The 19,167-nt window shown below is 46.6% G+C and overlaps 1 protein-coding gene across 1 annotated transcript in view; it reads right to left on the reverse strand.

The window, feature by feature from the left end:
- Positions 1-459: 459 nt before the first annotated feature.
- LOC124712286 (homeobox protein DBX2-like) overlaps positions 460-19,167 on the reverse strand; it is a 94,649-nt gene continuing 75,941 nt past the window's right edge. Inside the window, exons 2-3 of the mRNA XM_047242579.1 lie at positions 616-750; positions 460-564 (exon numbers count right to left, since the gene is read on the reverse strand). Of these exons, the coding sequence (XP_047098535.1) occupies positions 460-564; positions 616-750 (240 nt within the window). The remainder of the gene's footprint in view (positions 565-615; positions 751-19,167) is intronic.

Consider the following 19,167-nt stretch of genomic DNA (forward strand, 5'->3'; position numbering starts at 1 on the left):
CAAAAGGAAAAGTGAACATGAGGAGGATTTCTGGCCTTGTTTCTCTCACGACTCGCTATCTCACTAACAGAACAGTTTCACGTGGATCACGTAGCTTACATATACTGAAAGCTGACCAAGTGTCTATAGCAAGGTGAAACATAGCTTTCAGATCATTTATATATTGTTTCCTCTGGCTTATGTACGTGTCCCTTGGTGATGTGAATGGTTGACACCAGCCTGAACCAGGTCGGGCGAGTGGCGTCTATTTTTTTTTTCTTAATTCCACTGCGAGACCTGTATAGTTCTCGGGTGAACGTGTGCTCGTCTGCAGTCTCGTCAACAGCGCTAATACGTCGATTTCAGGAAAATTGAGATACTAACAGCGTTTTTATTGAGTGCGAGATGTGTCCGATAGCGCCTCTAGGGCGTTTTGGTGCGCGTGCTGTCCGTGGCATGCTAAGTTGACGCTCGCTCTTGTCACGTGACGTTGATTTCCTCGTCGTCATCGTCGTCTTCCGGGGGCGTGAGTTCCTCGTCCGGGAGCGGCCTGCTGGCCCCCGGCTGCTGCTGTTGCTGCTGCTGCTGCTGCGGGGGCGGCGGGGGCGGCGACAGGTCGAGGCGGGGGCGGTCGGCCTCGGCGTCACTGAGGTCGGGGTGCGGGTTGTTCTTGTTGGGCAGCGTCTGCTCGCGGGAGCCTCCGCTCGCCAGCAGCTCGCGCTCCTTGGAGTTGCGCCACTTCATGCGCCTGTTCTGGAACCAGATCTTCACCTGCAACACAGCACGGCGCGCGCTCCGCCTCAGTTCTCGTTCCTACGTCTCGAGCGTGGCTCGACTTGAAAGGGGGGGGGGGGTGTTTAAAAAGGGCAGCTGCCAGCATCCATCAAGCATGACACAAAACAAATTTATTATTACACGTCGATTCTTAAAAAGAGTAAAACGTGGTAAACAGTCACTATTAACCATTCTATTTATTATAGCCAAACAAAGCTGCTACCGGTTTTTAACTCCCTGGTTCTTCATCACATAGTTCTTCTCTTTTACAAGTTTATTTTGCTTACGTTGAATGCAATATAAAATTTGTAGGTCATACAGCCATGATCGTTTTATTGTTATTCGAAACATCTTACATGTTTTAGCTGAAAGCTGATGTCACACAAAACAACTGATGGGTATTTCCGACCAAGGATAGTTGCCACTTGTAGGTTTGGACGCAGCATTACAGTTCGGTGACCTCCTCCTTTAAGCCAATGAGGAAACAGTGGACCATACTATCCCCTGATCGGCTTATAGAGTACGGCTTGTGCGACAAAACATGTAACTTCAATTAAATTTATTAATTATCCTTTTCCCAGAGACTTTGCCCACATATGCATTTTGACACTTACATTGCATACACCTCCTACTCCCATCACACTTGGTCCATCTCCTCATCCCCCTTCCCCTCTGACCATCTCCTTTTGCCCTCTGTATGCAAAATTCCTCCTTCTCCCTATGTCTCTCCATTTGCTCCTCTCACCATCTCCTCTTCCCATCTCCTGTGGCCCTCTTCTCATCCCATCTTCTACTCCCTTGTCGCTGTCCCTCTCTTCTTCCCCACTCTCTGCCTATCTCCTCCTAACCCAATGTCTGTCAGTCTCCTTCTCTCCCCTGTCTGACCATCTGTTTATTTGTTCATTTCTTCCTACCTTTCTCTGACCATCTACTTCTACCCCCTCTCACTATACATCTCCTTCTGTCCCCCTCTCCACGTCCATCACCTTCTCCTCTCCTTCTTCCTGACCATTTCCCTGATTGGTTACTGGAGCATTAGCTCCTGTGCAAAAGGTTAATGGAGCAGGCCAATACTATCTCCACAACATGACTGTTGTGCAGGGTAGCCTATACATCAGGGAACTGAAAACTGTTTTTTAATCTTGACTTGTAGCCTGCCCTGCAAAGCCAGTCGATAAGTCATGCCAATACATCTGTTGTGCAGGACTGTATACATCTCTTGTCTGGGAAACCGTTTGTTGCCGGCCGCTGTGGCCGAGCGGTTCTAGGCACTTCAGTCTGGAACCATGCAATTGCTACGGTTGCAGGTCCGAATCCTGCCTTGGGAATGGTTGTGTGTGATGTCCTTAGGTTAGTTAGGTTTAAGTAGTTCTACGTTCTAGGGGACTGATGACCTAAGATGTTAATTCCCATAGTGCTCAGAGCCATTTGAGCCAAACTGTTTGTTGTGCACTGACATGCAGGCTGCCCTTCAGAGCAGGTCGATACACAGGACGATACTACTATCACAGAAACACATCTGTCATGCAGGACAACTTATATGGCAGGGGCAGAACAACATGTTTTCCCACATCTCCTTTCTTATTGAAGCAACCAGGGCCCCACAATGCTGATTCTCATGAGGTTTACTGTTTGTATGCCTGATTTTGTTGTGACCAATCCAGTGGTTTTAGGGGAGATCTCGACATACATACATATACACATACATGCATACAGTCTGCGATATCAAATAAGAATGTGGAAAAGAGTAAAAAGTCTTTCTTAAATGAACTCATTGGAGTGTACTTATTAAAAAAATCTACGTATAACTTCTGTAAAATAAGAAAAGATTTGAACAGCCTAAATCACTTCGTGCATTGGTTGTCGCAAACAATGCCCCAGGAAGTGGTACACCATGGCAGTAAGTCCAATCAGTCATGGGGTGAGCACCTTATCAGATTTAATGTAGTAGCATGTTAGCATGAGTTTGCAAGCAATGCAGATTAATCACTCAGTAGCAAAGTGATTTATTTTCTCATTGTGCATGAATTGTTTGCAGCAAAGTCCGGACATGCAGCCTCTTCTGATAATGTGGCCCTGTTGTTGCGTAATGATCTTAGCGTAGGTGACATATATAACTTACATTCTGACGTTCCTTCGTAATTCAGTCAGCAAACAAGTATGTTACAACACTGGTTCGACGCATTCTTCATTATTGGTCGTCAGTGTAGGATTCTCAACATACAGATAGAAAAAAAAGAGCTGCGGATTTCGTCACAGCTTCGCTTAGTATGCGCGAGAGCGTAGCAAACACGGTCGTCAAACTGAGACGCAGGCGAGAGGCGTTGTAAATCGAGGAGAGGTTTAAGGACAAAATGTCGAGACTGTACGTTCAAGAAGAAGGCAACGTGCTACTTCCTCCCACCTATATCTCAGGAAATGAAAACGACGAGAAATTTCATAAATTACAACACATACAGAGGCATGCCGGTAGTCGACCTTGCCAAGCACCATTAGCGAATGGAGCAGGAAGAGGGATTTGAGGATGATAGTGGTAGCGGAAATACACTGCGCCACACACCATAAGGTGCTTCCGGAGTACAGATGTCGATATTTCATGGTCAGTTAAAATTTAGTGGTAAGTTCCTATGGGACCAAACTGCTGAGGTCATCGGTCCCTAGGCTTACACACTACTTAATCTAACTTGTACTACGTTACGCTAAGGAGAAAACACACAACCATGCCCGAGGGAAGACTCGAACTTCCATCAGGGAGAACCGCGCAAACCGTGGCAAGGCGCCTCTGACGGCGCGGTGCCGGATTGGGGCTGGAATCTGGAACCTTGTATTTTACGTGCAGTGCTCTTATCGAATGAGATATCGAGGCAAGACACACGGTCCTTCCCCAGCTCCAGAGTCCTACCGAGGGCTTAACGAATTCACGTCACGCGTCATCACCAGCGTATTGCGCTCCAAAAATGAACCATCAAGATCTTAAAACAGGCCGCCATAATGTTTTGAGTCATCAGAGCACGTCAGCTCTCTGTGGGATCTTGCGGCTAGGAGGCCGCTACCCGCAGAGCACTTGCCAGTGCGACAGTCAGGTACGAAACGGCACGCCGCAGAAGGTGTCGACCCCGCCTTGATTGATGGGGCCGTGTCGGGAGGGAAGTTGGTGGGTTCCGTCGCCCCCACCTTCTGCCTACTTCGCTGCGAGCGCAGGCCGCTATTGACGTGCGTAGAGGCGCTGCCACACCTGCGCCGTAATACCCCTCCACCTCAACTCAGCTCACCTCACCTCACCTTCAGTCACAACGTATGGTTTCGCAACCCAAACGCCTCCCCTTCCTCTTTGCAACACCCGTCCGTTCTCCGTAACTCTCGCTCTCACTAGACGTATTCCGTATTACTTGCTACAACAGCAATGATTGCACCTAGTACTCTAAATCGATAGTTTCTTTCCTTTTTAAGTGAAACGCCTTTTTACACTGAGGTGTAAAAAGTAGTGGGATAGCAATATACACGTACACAGATGGCGGTTGTATCGCATACACGAGATATAAAAGGCAGTGTATTGGTAGAGCTGAATTTGTACTCAGATGATTCATGTGAAACCGTTCCCGACGCGATTATGCCGCAAGACGGGAATTAACAGACTCTGAACGCGGAATGGTAGTTGGAGCTAGACGCTGGGACATTTCATTTTGGCATCGTTAGGGAATTCAATATTCCGAGATCCACAGTGTCAAAGAGTATGCCAAGAATATTTCGGTATTACGTCTCATCACGGACAACGGCCGGCAGCGGTGGTCTCGCGGTTCTAGGCGCTCAGTCCGGAACCGTGCGAGTGCTACGGTCGCAGGTTCGAATCCTGCCTCGGGTATGGATGTGTGTGACGTCCTTAGGTTAGTTAGGTTTAAGTAGTTCTAAGTTCTAGGGGACTGATGACCACAGATGTTAAGTCCCATAGTGCTCAGAGCCATTTGAACCATTTTTGAACGGACAACGCCGTGGCTGACGGCCTTCACTCAACAACCGACAGCAGTGGTCTTTGAGTAGAGTTGTGAATGCTTGCAGACTGCTTGAAATAACCGCAGAAATCAATGTGGGACGTACGACGAATGTATCCGTTAGGACAGTGTGGAGAAATTTGGTGATAATGAACTATGCCAGCAGACGACCGACGCGAGTGCCTTTGCTAAAAGCACGGCAACGCCTGCAGCGCCTATCCTGAACTCGTGACTAAATCGGTTGGACCCTAGACGACTGCAAAACCGTGGCCTGGCCAGATGAGTCCCGATTTCAGTTGGTAAGAGCCGATGGTAGGGTTCGAGTGTGGTGCTCACCCCACGAAGTCATGTACCCAAGTTGTCAACAAGGCAACTTGCAAACTGGTGGTGGTTCCATAATGGTGTGAGCTATGTTTACATGGAATGGAAACGGTTATGTTCCGCTACTTGGAGACCATTTGCAGCCACTCATGGACTTCATGTTCGCAAGCAAAGGTGGAATTTTTATGGATGACCATGTGCCATGTCACCAGGCCACAATTGGCTTGTCTGAAGAACATTCTGGACAACTCGATGAATTTTCATCGTTAGATGTCCGTAAACAGGGTAAACCTGATATCCACCGACAAAATTTCAGGCGTTGTTCAGAGATATTTTCAGAGTAGTTTGGTATATAGTAGTAGCCGTTGTTGGCTCATAGGTTTCACTGAACCCACTGGACGAGCTGCCCAATGACGATATGTTCGGCTGTTACGGTAACGACGGCAATCAAATCACAGTAATTTTGCATATGTGTATAGGCTATGTTTTTTATTGTTGTATATTATACGGTTTTCGTTGTTATGAAGGTATTTTCGCAGTAACAAAGGTAACTGGGGTAACATACCGCGTAAATCGTAATTATAATTACCTTATTACTCAGTAATGACCGACTGGAGACTACTGGTGCGTTGTACGAAAATAGTCAGCAAATACCCTTAACGCTACGAAATTTTGTCGTTGGAATGTGGGTCCACCCTGAAAATATCGTAATTAATCGAAATTCGCATACGTGATCCAAACCAAAATGGCATTCAAGGATTCCTGTTATGGTGTAATCTTTAAGGTTACGAGTAATATATCCGCCCCCGGTAGCTGAGTGGTCAGCGCGACAGACTGTCAATCCAAAGGGCCCGGGTTCGATTCCCGGCTGGGTCGGAGATTTTCTCCGCTCAGGGAATGGGTGTTGTGTTGTCCTAATCATCATCATTTCATCCCCATCGATGCGCAAGTCGCCGAAGTGGCGTCAAATCGGAAGACTTGCACCAGGCGAACGGTCTACCCGACGGGAGGCCCTCGTCACACGACATTTCATTACCAGTAATATGTATGCTGTTACGAATTATGTACTGGTCTCTAATGGCTCCGTTTACTGCCTGAATGAGACATTTTTGTTACTCATTTGGGAAGTAATTAACTACACCACGCAATAGAATTAGAGGGTCACTTTTCGAAAGCGTGCAATTATCTTTCGTTGCGATGCATAAGTTTGAAATTTGGCTCAAAGTTACGTATAAACTGCGTGTGTAATGGTGCTCAAGTGTGATGCTCTGCGACGGCACCATCGGGCTCGACGATGCTTGAAGCAGGAAGGTGTCGAGACATGTGAAAAAAGGCCAGTTCTCAGACGCTCACGTGTCGTGAAAGAGGGTTAATGATGCCCAATTGGCACCTAATTTCGCCATCACTACTCTGCCCAATGCCGCTATGGGCGTATTACACGATGGGAAGGACGTCACATCCAGTTTTAGATACATTTCACCCCTTTTTTTGGAGTCTCTGCAGTGGAGATCAGAACCACGAGTTGGAGTCTCAGTCCAGCACGCAGTTTTAATCTGTTCCATATCAGCGCTCACTCTGCTGCAGAGTGAAAATTTCATTCAGGAAGGCATGTGTTTCCTTAGTTCAGTTTTTATCTGATGGACAAAATTGAGGACACAATATGTTTCGAACAGTTTCCACGTTGCAGCAATTTGACTGAATTGTAGCTCAGATGGTAGAGCACGTGTCCGCGAAAGGGAAAGGTCCTGAGCTCGAGTATCGGTCCGGCACACAGTTTTAATCTGCCAGGAAGTTTCTCTTGCCTATCTACTTGGTTGTTGCCGGCTGTAGGGCTGTCGTCACGTACGATGGCCAGCCACTCACCTGTTCAGTTTGTGGCCGGAAAGGCCATGTCCGTTCTGAATGCCTCCGGCGTAGAATGGTTCAGACGCCGATCGGAGACGTCGCTTTTCCTGTGGCACCCACTGTGCTACCTCTGTCTTACACGTCTGCGCCGGTGCTGCCTGCTGCGCCCCCTCTGAATCAGTTGGTACCGGCGTCGACTCCTCTCGACGACGTGATGGACGTTTTTCCTGTCTCTCTTACACCCCTATCGGAGGCAATAAAAATCAACGATGACCGTCATCAGGCACAAACTATCTGTCGGACCACATGGTTGTTGATCATGGAGCTATACCGACCTCCGCTTTTCTGCCACCTGGCCACATGTTGGACGATAGCCGCCCGCCATCCGACACGGAACAGCATGTTAGGAAGCAACGGCCGCGCGTGTACACAGGATGACGACCCTGCTATGATGGTGCTCTGTCCTCTGACGCCCTGACACCTGAAGACGCGGTGACCTTTCCCGGCTACATCTCCAGTCAGTGTCCACCTCCGCCTGCGTCTGATGCGGTTGCCTCCGCTTCCGTGTCTGATGTTACCTGTGGGCGCACCTCTGATTGTGTTCCAGTGAAACGGCCTGGTGAGACGTCTGTCTCCTGGGCGGATGACGTCGATGCTATGGGTGGACATTCTGGAGATGTGGAGGGAGATGTACCCTCCTTGGTGGTGTTGGCTCCCTCCCCGTCACAGTGATGTGCCCTTCGACGGGAGCTTAACAGGGAGTTCTCTGTGCTTCCCCCATGTTAAAATCGCCCATCCTCCTGGCGGTTACAGCTTTCCATATCTATCGCATAGCCACGGTCAATGTCAATACCATTCGTGTATGCCACAAGCTGTCTTTACTGCATGACATGCTGTATGCTTCGGACGTTGACTTTGCTCTCTCCAGCAGGTGCACTCCCCATGGTTTTATGGCACATGTCTCTCATGCTTTCCCTACTGGTAGTGGGGTGGCGATCCTCTTGCGTGACAGTATCCTAACTAATGCAGTTGCCTGATGCCAGAGGTATGGCTCTCACGTTTAGTTGCGTCAGGATCGTCAATGTCTGTATGCCATCTGATTCGGTTCAGAGCCGTGAATATTCTACCTCCTTCTCAGAGACATTTATGCCTCTTTTCATGGGTCGGCAGGATGCATTGACCATGGGAGTCGATTTCATCAGCACCTAAGCACCCAGAGACCAAATGCCACGTCACTGTCTGTGTCCGGCGGTAGCGACAATTCTCCAGCCCCTCAAACTTGTGGATTCTTGGGAGCATGTTCATGGCTATAATCTGGGGTTTACGCATTTCACTAGCCAGTCTTCCATCCGCCTCGAACGAGTTTACATCTCCCGGAATATTGACACTGGGGTGTCGGCTGCTGAAGTCTGGCCCGTTGTGTTCTCTGCCCAAGACGTATATATCTGCGCCATCTATCTCTGTCACCAAAGGATGTGGCGTAGCTGTGGACAATGGAAACCGAACACGATCCAACTTACTTCACCCGACTGCTGGCAGCTCATCGAGACCACGTGGACAGCTTGCCGACGGCTCCGTGGTGCCTATCAGTCTGCGCTGTCTTGGTGGGTGCTCTGTGCAAAGCCTGCCCTCCGCAAGGCTATGATTGGTTACGGAAGGGAGATTTCGGCGTGGCGGCGAAGGACTCAGGAATTCTATTTAACCATTCTCGATGAATCTACCATGATGCCGCATTTACCAGAGCGCCAGGCGACGGTGAATCGTGCCAAGGCACAGATCACATCCCTCTCTCGTCGCCACCTTGAAGAAGCTATGGCGAGGGCGCACACACTCAACAGATTAGAGCAGGAGCGCCCATCTTTGTATCATGTCATGGCGGAACGATGCCACCGTTGGAAGTCTTTGATTAAAGTTCTTACCACCGATGATGGTCGGAATTTTTATACTCAACGGGGTATCGCGTGCCCTCCATACACACTATGTTATGCTGTACTCTGAGAAACGTCACCACCCTGCCAACATTATGGCCATATCCAGACTTTCCTCTGGCTCAGGTCCCTTGGATGCGACGATGGATCTGCTTGCTAACGTCACAGAGGATGGGTTCCACGAACAGGTCGCCTGGCCCTGATGGTCTCCCACTGGAGTTTTAACCGACATTTCGTCACCTTCTGGCGCCAGTGTGGACAGAAATTTGTCAGGACCTTATATCACCTTTCGTATCTATTCCAGACGGTTTCCTCGATGGCTTCCTCATTCGCATCCACAAGCCTCGGGGTAAATCACGGATTTGCGATTACCGCCCCTTGACGTTACTCAAGAGTGGCACAAAGATCTTTAGCCGGCTGTTGGCTACAGAGTTTAAACAGACGGCTTGGTACGTGGTTTCAGACTTCTTTGGGAGGTGCCAGCAATATCCACACTCCCTTCTGCCGCTATCTAACATAATCGCTCTTGCTCACGCTCGTCGTACGCCTGACGTTTGGCAGCTCTTGATTTCAGCCGAACATTTGATCGGGTCGATCATGACTACCTGAAAGAAGTGCTCTGCAATATAGAATGCCCTGATACTACGGTCGACATCGTGATCCGCCTCCTTCGTAGAGGTACGTCCCTTATACACTACAATGGCCATCTCACTTCTCCCATCTCGATCCGTCGATCAGTGCGACAACGCTGCCCGCTCTTGCAGTGTTGTGTGCTTTCGCTATGGAACCGTTGCTCTGCGCCTCCATCAGCGCCTCTCTGGGACTTCTGTCGGTGATCACGTATTCAGCTGCACTGCTTATGCAGACGATCTCGTCATCGTTCTTCTCAGCGGTGCTGAGTTCACTGGCATGGGTTACCACCTATGGCGAAGCTTCTGGTAGCTGCCTTAACGTCTGCCATGGCTATAGGTGCGGGTCTTCCTGCGGAAAGCGCTGCTCCTTTGCATATAGCTGATACTATCCAATGCTTATAACTCGATTTTGCAAGTGATCTGCGGCCCGATTGCCTTCAACTGCCGGCGCCTACTTTCCCAACTACGAGCTGGGTTCTTAGATCATCGTTTACGAGCACTCGATCTTCTGCAGCGGACGCAATATGTAAATATATATTTCGCGTCACATATCCCCCACTAAGCACAGACGCTTCTTGTTCCATCGGCCATGGTCCGCCGCATGCTAGCGGCATTGAGTTCATTTGTTTTCCACAGCTTGCTGTTCAAGACAAAGTACAAGGCCCTCACCCTCCGGCGGTGCAGGGGCGGATTAGGTTTGTATCATGTTCCTGACAGACCGCTAACTCTTTTCGTCGGCTCTCACATGGAGTTGTGGCGCCCTTATCCAACGTGCCTTAACAGCCCACTGCTGGAGGCCCTTGCACCACACTCTGCCTCAGCACCTATCCCGCTTTCGGACCTCCAGCCGCCTTTCTTTTCCTTCCGCCACTCTTCCATCGACCAGAGCTACGTCCATACTGCGATAATGCCAGCGCACTTGACACCCACGAAAGCGATCTATGTTGTTGTTGTTTTTATTTATGTATAGCAGCGCAGGGCGCAGGTCACCGAATGTGGTGAAGGGGAAGCACCCGAACGTCGACTGGTGTGCCGTTTGGCGATCGGTGTGCGCTCCTTATCTTGACACTGACGTCGAGTCTTCATGGTACCTTACTGTCAATGGGTCAATGGGAAGCAAGTATGCCGGTCACGCCTTCACGGGATTCATTTCGCAGACACCCCGCTGTGTGTCGCCTGTGATGTCGTGGACACGGACGAGCATCCCTTGGTATGCAGATCAGCAAGAGGTGTTTGGTTATTGGTGCGACAGATGTTGTCCCTAATTACCCATACGACTCCTCATCAGATACCTACTCAACTGCTCCTCTTTCCGGACTTGGAATACTTCCTGCAAAGCGAACTCTGTGAAGTGGATTTGTGGACTCACAGCTCACTACTTGTTTGCTGGTGGCGAGAAAACTGTCGTTGATTTTTGGCAATTCCTTAATGAACGCCATTGTGCAGTTGTCCGCAATTCAAAGTACAGACAATTTTTATCCAATTACCTTTGCAGTGTCTTCCATAACACACCCCATAGCTGGGATGCTTGTGTCATGAAGAGTTGATGCCCGCCTCTTTCATACTTAGAAGCGATATATTCTGTGGTCATCGGAATGTTCTTTTCGGAAAAACTAAACGTCGATGAGTCTGACGTCTTGCTGCGCCCTCCTCCTCGAGACGCCAATTTCCTGTTTTCTCGGTGGTATTGACGTGAGGGAGGTTTGAACACGGCCCGCCCGCTTAGCAGTCAAACACCGTAAAATACAGGGCTATTACAAATGATTGAAGCGATTTCATAAATTCACTGTAGCTCCATTCATTGACATATGGTCACGACACACTACAGATACGTAGAAAAACTCATAAAGTTTTGTTCGGCTGAAGCCGCACTTCAGGTTTCTGCAGCCAGAGCGCTCGAGAGCGCAGTGAGACAAAATGGCGACAGGAGCCAAGAAAACGTATGTCGTGCTTGAAATGCACTCACATCAGTCAGTCATAACAGTGCAACGACACTTCAGGACGAAGTTCAACAAAGATCCACCAACTGCTAACTCCATTCGGCGATGGCATGCGCAGTTTAAAGCTTCTGGATGCCTCTGTAAGGGGAAATCAACGGGTCGGCCTGCAGCGAGCGAAGAAACGGTTGAACGCGTGCGGGCAAGTTTCACGCGTAGACCGTGGAAGTCGACGAATAAAGCAAGCAGGAAGCTAAACGTACCACAGCCGACGGTTTGGAAAATCTTACGGAAAAGGCTAAAGCATAAGCCTTACCGTTTACAATTGCTACAAGCCCTGACACCCGATGACAAAGGCAAACGCTTTGAATTTTCGGCGCGGCTGCAACAGCTCATGGAAGAGGATGCGTTCAGTGCGAAACTTGTTTTCAGTGATGAAGCAACATTTTTTCTTAATGGTGAAGTGAACAGACACAATGTGCGAATCTGGGCGGTAGAGAATCCTCACGCATTCGTGCAGCAAATTCGCAATTCACCAAAAGTTACGTGTTTTGTGCAAATTTCACGGTTTAAAGTTTACGGCCCCTTTTTCTTCTGCGAAAAAAACGTTACAGGACACGTGTATCTGTACATGCTGGAAAATTGGCTCATGCCACAACTGGAGACCGACAGCGCCGACTTCATCTTTCAACAGGATGGTGCTCCACTGCACTTTCATGATGTTCGGCATTTCTTAAACAGGAGATTGGAAAACCGATGGATCGGTCGTGGTGGAGATCATGATCAGCAATTCATGTCATGGCCTCCACGCTCTCCCGACTTAACCCCATGCGATTTCTTTCTGTGGGGTTATGTGAAAGATTCATTGTTTAAACCTCCTCTACCAAGAAACGTGCCAGAACTGCGAGCTCGCATCAACGATGCTTTCGAACTCATTGATGGGGACATGCTGCGCCGAGTGTGGGAGGAACTTGATTATCGGTTTGATGTCTGCCGAATCACTAAAGGGGCACATATCGAACATTTGTGAATGCCCAAAAAAACTTTTTGTGTTTTTGTATGTGTGTGCAAAGCATTGTGAAAATATCTCAAATAATAAAGTTATTGTAGAGCTGTGAAATCGCTTCAATCATTTGTAATAACCCTGTATATATTGGTTACGGTGTTGGATTGCCAAGCGGGCGAGCCGTGTTCAAACCTCCCTCATGTCAATTTTTTTTTTCTCCGCTGTTCGCTGTATTCAAATTTGTGTCTGAGTCGTGGTGTAACGTCCGTTTGTAACAATGAGGTGTAAGGTAGGGACCTATAATGATTGCAGACTCCACACAGCTACTCTGTTGCCAGCCGAAGCATAGTGGCTTTCGAATGGGAACCGCAAACGTTTGATGACAGGGTGACAAGTCAACAGAATACTCCGTCCGAAAACACGTCTGGTGTCTCATACACGGCGTTCGTGACAGTACGTGTGTCATATGATAGGAATCTCTTATCAAAATGCCTAATTTTTACGCCTAATAAGTGAGTGATATACGCCTCCTTGCCCGATTTCGGTGTTCGTATGAATGTGAATGTGATCATTCGCAAGGAAATGATGAAAACGTAGCAGTTTGTCAGATAAGCTGCAACAAATGAACGCAACGGTTTCACAATCACACAGTTCCCCTGTGCTCTGCCAAAAATAAATGAATAAATAACGTTTTTGAAGTTACACACCGTTTTAGTAGTTCTGACTCTTAAATTCTTTGGTTGCAACATAGTTCACACTCGTTTCTTTGTTCTTTTTATTTCTGCGAGATGTCTTTGTGGTATCTCACCTACTCTCACTATTCGTCACATTCACTTGCTACAACAACATGTTCTTACCACACGACTCATGTTCTATAACCAATGTGTAGTATAACAACCGCCAAGACTACAGAAAGAGAACAAACATTTCAATGGCCGCACGGACAGTTCATGATGTCGTGGAAATAAATAAATAAATAAATAAATTGCACGACAGAGTGTTGAACACGGCTCGTCCGGTTCACAGTCCAACACCGAGATTACTTAATCACGTCACCGCTGCTCTTAAATACCTCTCGATGTCGTGCTTTTTAAGCCTGGACCGTTCACTGTTTCTATGTCGCTTCTTTTTTCACAGCTCAGCACACCTTTTTCCTATTTTCATGCTTGATCTGTATTCAGTTTTTGACGGGATATCTGCTGGGCCATTTAAACACTAAATCTATTTTGGATGCGATTGGGAGTTTGATAGAGGCTTATTGACCCAAGAACGCCGGAAACGGAATACAATAGACCACGACCTAACACAGAAATATGTGAATATGTAGAGAACATAGTACACACAATCCACAAAACAAAAATGTGGCTCTTCGCTAAGTGACCTCGAAGAAGCAAACATCAACATACTAGAGACACATGACAGGAATTTGTCTAACGACAAAATTCAGAAAGTGATCATCAGGGACGGACAAGAAGGAAAAAGAAAGCCCTATAATATCGAACATCTCTGGAGCAGAGTTCAGAACTTACCTAACGACTGTCGACGAGGAGCGAAAATACATGCAGCAGGAACTGAAATATTGATTTAACGTGCTCCGTATAAGCGCTGTTCGAATAAATAAGAAAATAAATAAATAACATAATACAATAAATTACTGTTTTATTCAAAACTTTACATCTCCAAGTACGTGGTTTTTCGTGAAACGGTTCAATGATGAGATGTGGCGTCAAATTAAAAGAAAAGTAGAAAGAAAAGAAAGAGAACGAAATCAGAGGGAAGCTACTCCCTTGCCACAACTTCTCCCTTCGTGCCTCCCGCAGACATGGAAGTAATTTTCATCGTCGTTTCGCCAGCGTGACATCTCAATGGCAAATATTTCCGCATCTCCCAGCAGGGATATTTCATTCCCTGCGAACTGCCGTCAGGGAGGAGTTGCAGGGTATAGGGGAATCAATTTTATGGTAACGACTTTTCTATTGAAAAAAATGAAAAAATTAAGTATATATTCCACGAGATTGAGTGGGTGGTGAGAGAATGAGGGGCGAGAGGAGAGGGGTACGGGTGGGGGTGGGGGAGCTCATGTTTAATGCATGCGTCTCGATTCAGCCCCCCATCCGCGGATAATACGATTGTCTATTCATGGTGGACTAATACTGGAGCGCCATCTTGACGCGAAAAAGAATCAAATAAAGAAAAGGGGAGCCCAGCAGGAGGAAGTCGTGGGCGGGCGCGAATCAAAATGAGGAAACTTACACAGTCGGCTCCTCCGCGTATAATTAAATTTTATTCGGCGCTGGGTGCAGTCGACAGCCGAGATAGGCGGCGGCGGCGGCGGCTCTGGGGAGACGGAGACTCGGGTGGGGCCTGGCGCCGGGCTATCGATGAAAGCTGCCGCCTTGCGGAAGGCCGGGCTGCCAGCCATATTGAAAGCCGCGAGCAGGGAGGAAGGCCGGGCGGCTAGCTGCTCCTGCCCTGCTCCTTGCCTGCCACTCGAAGTACAAACTACTCCCCTCCAATGGGCAAGTATGTGGTCTCCGACAGCAATATTCCTCTCCTTCTTTTGCACCGTTGGGACTGCGCAGTTGCCTCTTCCGCCTTCAGAATATATACAAGATCCTTTTTCCCATTTCTTCGCTCAGATGTGTATTCGATACATAATTAAACACGCCTCCTTCTCCTCATCTCCGAAAAGACAAACCTCCTTCGAATCTTCATATTACAAAATAATGTTGTTGTTATTGAGGTCTTCAGTCCTGAGACTTATTTGATGCAGCTCTCCATGCTACTCTATCCTGTGCAAGCTTCTTCATCTCCCAGTACCTACTGCAGCCTACATCCTTCTGAATCTGCTTAGTGTATTCATCTCTTGGTCTCCCTCTACGATTTTTACCCTCCACGCTGCCCTCCAATACTAAATGGGTGATCCCTCGATGTCTCAGAACGTGTCCTACCAACCGATCCCTTCTTCTAGTCAAGTTGTGCCACAAGCTCCTCTTCTCCCCAATTCTATTCAATAATTCCTCATTAGTTATGTGATCTACCCATCTAATCTTCAGCATTCTTCTGTAGCACCACATTTCGAAAGCTTCTATTCTCTTCTTGTCTAAACTATTTATCGTCCACGTTTCATTTCCATACATGGCCACACTCCATACAAATACTTTCAGAAACGACACTTAAATCTACACTCGATGTTAACAAATTTCTCTTGTTCAGAAACGCTTTCCTTGGCATTGCCAGTCTACATTTTTATCCTCTCTACTTCGACCATCATCAGTTATTTTGCTCCCCAAATAGCAAAACTCCTTTACTACTTTAGGTGTCTCATTTCCTAATCTAATTCCCTCAGCATCACCCAACTTAATTCGACTATATTCCATTATCCTCGTTTTGCTTTTGTTGATGTTCATCTTATACCCACCTTTCAAGACACTGTCCATTCCGTTCAACTGCTCTTCCAAGTCCCTTGCTGTCTCTGACAGAATTACAATGTCATCAGCGAACCTCAAAGTTTTTATTTCTTCTCCATGGATTTTAATACCTACTCCGAACTTCTCTTTTGTTTCCTTTATTGCTTGCTCAATATACAGATTGAATAACGTCGGGGATAGGCTACAACCCTGTCTCACTCCCTTCCCAACCACTGCTTCCCTTTCATACCCCTCGACTCTTATAACTGCCATCTGCTTTCTGTACAAATTGTAAATAGCCTTTCGCTCCCTGGATTTTACCCCTGCCACCTTCAGAATTTGAAAGAGAGTATTCCATTCAAAACAATAATAATAACAATAATAATCAGAGCAGTGACAGGAACTAATAGTAGACATTCATGCAAACCACTATTCGAAAGCCTGGACTTCATGACAATCCCTTCCATCTTCATACATGAAATGCTTCTCTTTGAACAGAAGAACTCGCATCTGTTTGAAGGAAATACATTCACAAATGCCTATGAAACTAGACATAAATTGAAATACATGCTACCTTGTCACAGACTCACACTATATGAGAATACTCCATATTACATGGCTCTGAAGATCAGAAATAAGATAAGGCCAATATTTGGGGAATTCACATTGGAGACCATTGGCATATTCCTAAAACGCGAATGTTATTATAGTCTAGAAGAATTTCTAAATGAATAAAAAGCAAATGTTATAGTTTAGAAGAATTTAAAAATAGGAATAGGGAGTACGGATAGAAGTGCAAATGGTATACTCTCGAAGCCATATAGATACAAAGTATACACGTGCACTGTATATTCATGTTTATATATAGAATCATAGTTTGAATGGCGGTTTGTATTCCGTTCAGTACATCCATACTTCATGTAGGTGTATGAAGCCTATGGTAATGATTCGATGAGTTACGAAAAGATTTAAAACATAATGTTGTATTTTTATTAAAATAAGCAATGTATGTATTGCGTATTTCCTGTAGTATATAAAATACTATAACAACTCAGGTTAAAGACTGACAAGTCACCAATGTTCTCAATCGAATGAGTGTATAAAAACATGTTATGTGACAATACAGTATCTTATCTTATCTTATCACATTGTCCTTCCTCTATCTGTCCACCTCATCCTTCCATCTCTATGCGTCTATTTTCTTCTCCCCACTCTCTCTGTCTCTTCGTCTCCTCCTCCCCTTTTCTTCATCCATTTCATCCTCCCATTTTCTCTATATATTCCTCTTCCCTCCCTCTGACCATATCCTCAACCCCCCCCGCCTCTTTTTCCATCTCCACTTCCCCTCTTCCTTTTCCATCTGCCACTACCCCTGTTCATATTCAGCCTCCCTCTCTCAGTCCATTTCCTTCTCCCCCTCACTCTATCCATCCCCTGCTCTGTCCATCTCAACATTTACCCAGGCATGCACATCAGGATGTGTAGCTTCTACAATACAGTTCAATAAAACAGATCAATACTACACCCACAACACACCTCTCACGAAGGGTAAGCTAGACTTCAGGGGCATAGAAATAATTTATTTGCCCCTGAAGTACAGGTTTCCATTCCAAGCAGAACGATTAAGCAGCTGATACTGCTCCAACACAACACATCTGTCATACAGGCCAGTCTTTGTTTCAGGGCCTGGAAAACTGTTTCTTGTCCATGACATGTAGACCACCCCGCAAAGCATTTTACTTGGCAGGCTGATACTGTTCCCACACAACATGCCTGCTGTGCAGGTAGCCTATACGCCAAGGGCTGAAAAAATATGTCTTTGCCCGTATCTCCACTACTATTGGAGATAGGAGGTTATAGATCTATGTGCTGATAATCGTGAAGCCTGCTGTTTCTGTGTCAAATTTGGTTAAAACCAATTCAGGGGTTTGGGAGGAGATCCAGAACATACACATATACTAGGTAGTCCATTTATCGTGATGGGGACTAATATCTCACGAAATAAGCGTCAAACGAAAAAACTACAAAGAACGAAACTTGTTTAGCTTGAAGGGGGAAACCAGATGGAGCTATGGTTGGCCCACTATATGGCGCTGCCATAGGTCAAACGGATATCAACTGCGTTTTTTTAAATAGTAACCCCTATTTTTTATTACATGTCCATGTAGTACATAAAGAAATATGAATGTTTTAGTTGGACCACTTGAACAGTTGGTAACAGGTAGGTTTTTTAAATTAAAATACAGAACGTAGGTACGTTTGAACATTTTATTTCGGTTGTTCCATTGTGATACACGTAACTCTGTGAACTTATCATTTCTGAGAACGCTTGCTGTTACAGCATGATTACCTGTAAATACCACATTAATGCAATAAATGCTCAAAATGATATCCGTCAACCTCAATGTATTTGGCAGTACGTGTAACGACATTACTCTCAACAGCATGTAGTTCGCCTTGCGTAATGTTCGCACATGCATTGACAATGCGCTGACGCATGTTGTCAGGCGTTGTCGGTGGATCTCGATAGCAAATATCTTTCAATTTTCCCCACAGAAAGAAATCCAAGGATGTCAGATCCGGTGAACGCGCGGGTCATGGTATGGTGCTTCGACGACCAATCCACCTATCATGAAATATGCTGTTCAATACCGCTTCAATCGCACGCGAACTATGTGCCGGACATCCATCATGTTGGAAGTACATCGCCATTCTGTCATGCAGTGAAACATCTTCTAGTAACATCGGTAGAACATTACGTAAGAAATCAGTATACATTGCACCATTTAAATTACCATCGATAAAATTGGGGTCTATTATCCTTCCCCCCATAATGTCGCACAATACATTAAACTGCCAAGGTCGCTGATGTTCCACTTGTCGCAGCTATCGTGGATTTTCCGTTGCCCAACAGTGCATATTATGCAGGTTTACGTTACCGCTGTTGGTGAATGACGCTTCGTCGCTAAATAGCACACGTGCAAAAAATCTGTCATCGTCCCGTAATTTCTCTTGTGCCCAGTGGCAGAACTGTACACGACGTCCAAAGTCGTCGCCATGCAATTCCTGGTGCATAGAAATATCGTACGGGTGCAATAGATGTTGATGTAGCATTCTCAACACCAAAGTTTTTGAGATTCCCGATTCTCGCGCAGTTTGTCTGCTACTGGCGTGCGGAGTAGCCGCGACAGCAGCTAAGACACCTACTTGGGCATCATCATTTGTTGCAGGTCGTGGTTGACATTTCACACGTGGCTGAATACTTCCTGTTTTCTTAAGTAACGTAACTATCCGGCGAACGGTTCGGACACTTGAATGAACTCGTCCAGGATACGGAGCAGCATAC

The sequence above is a fragment of the Schistocerca piceifrons genome, chromosome 8 (genome assembly GCF_021461385.2).
Source record: "Schistocerca piceifrons isolate TAMUIC-IGC-003096 chromosome 8, iqSchPice1.1, whole genome shotgun sequence".
Lineage (NCBI taxonomy): Eukaryota > Metazoa > Arthropoda > Insecta > Orthoptera > Acrididae > Schistocerca > Schistocerca piceifrons.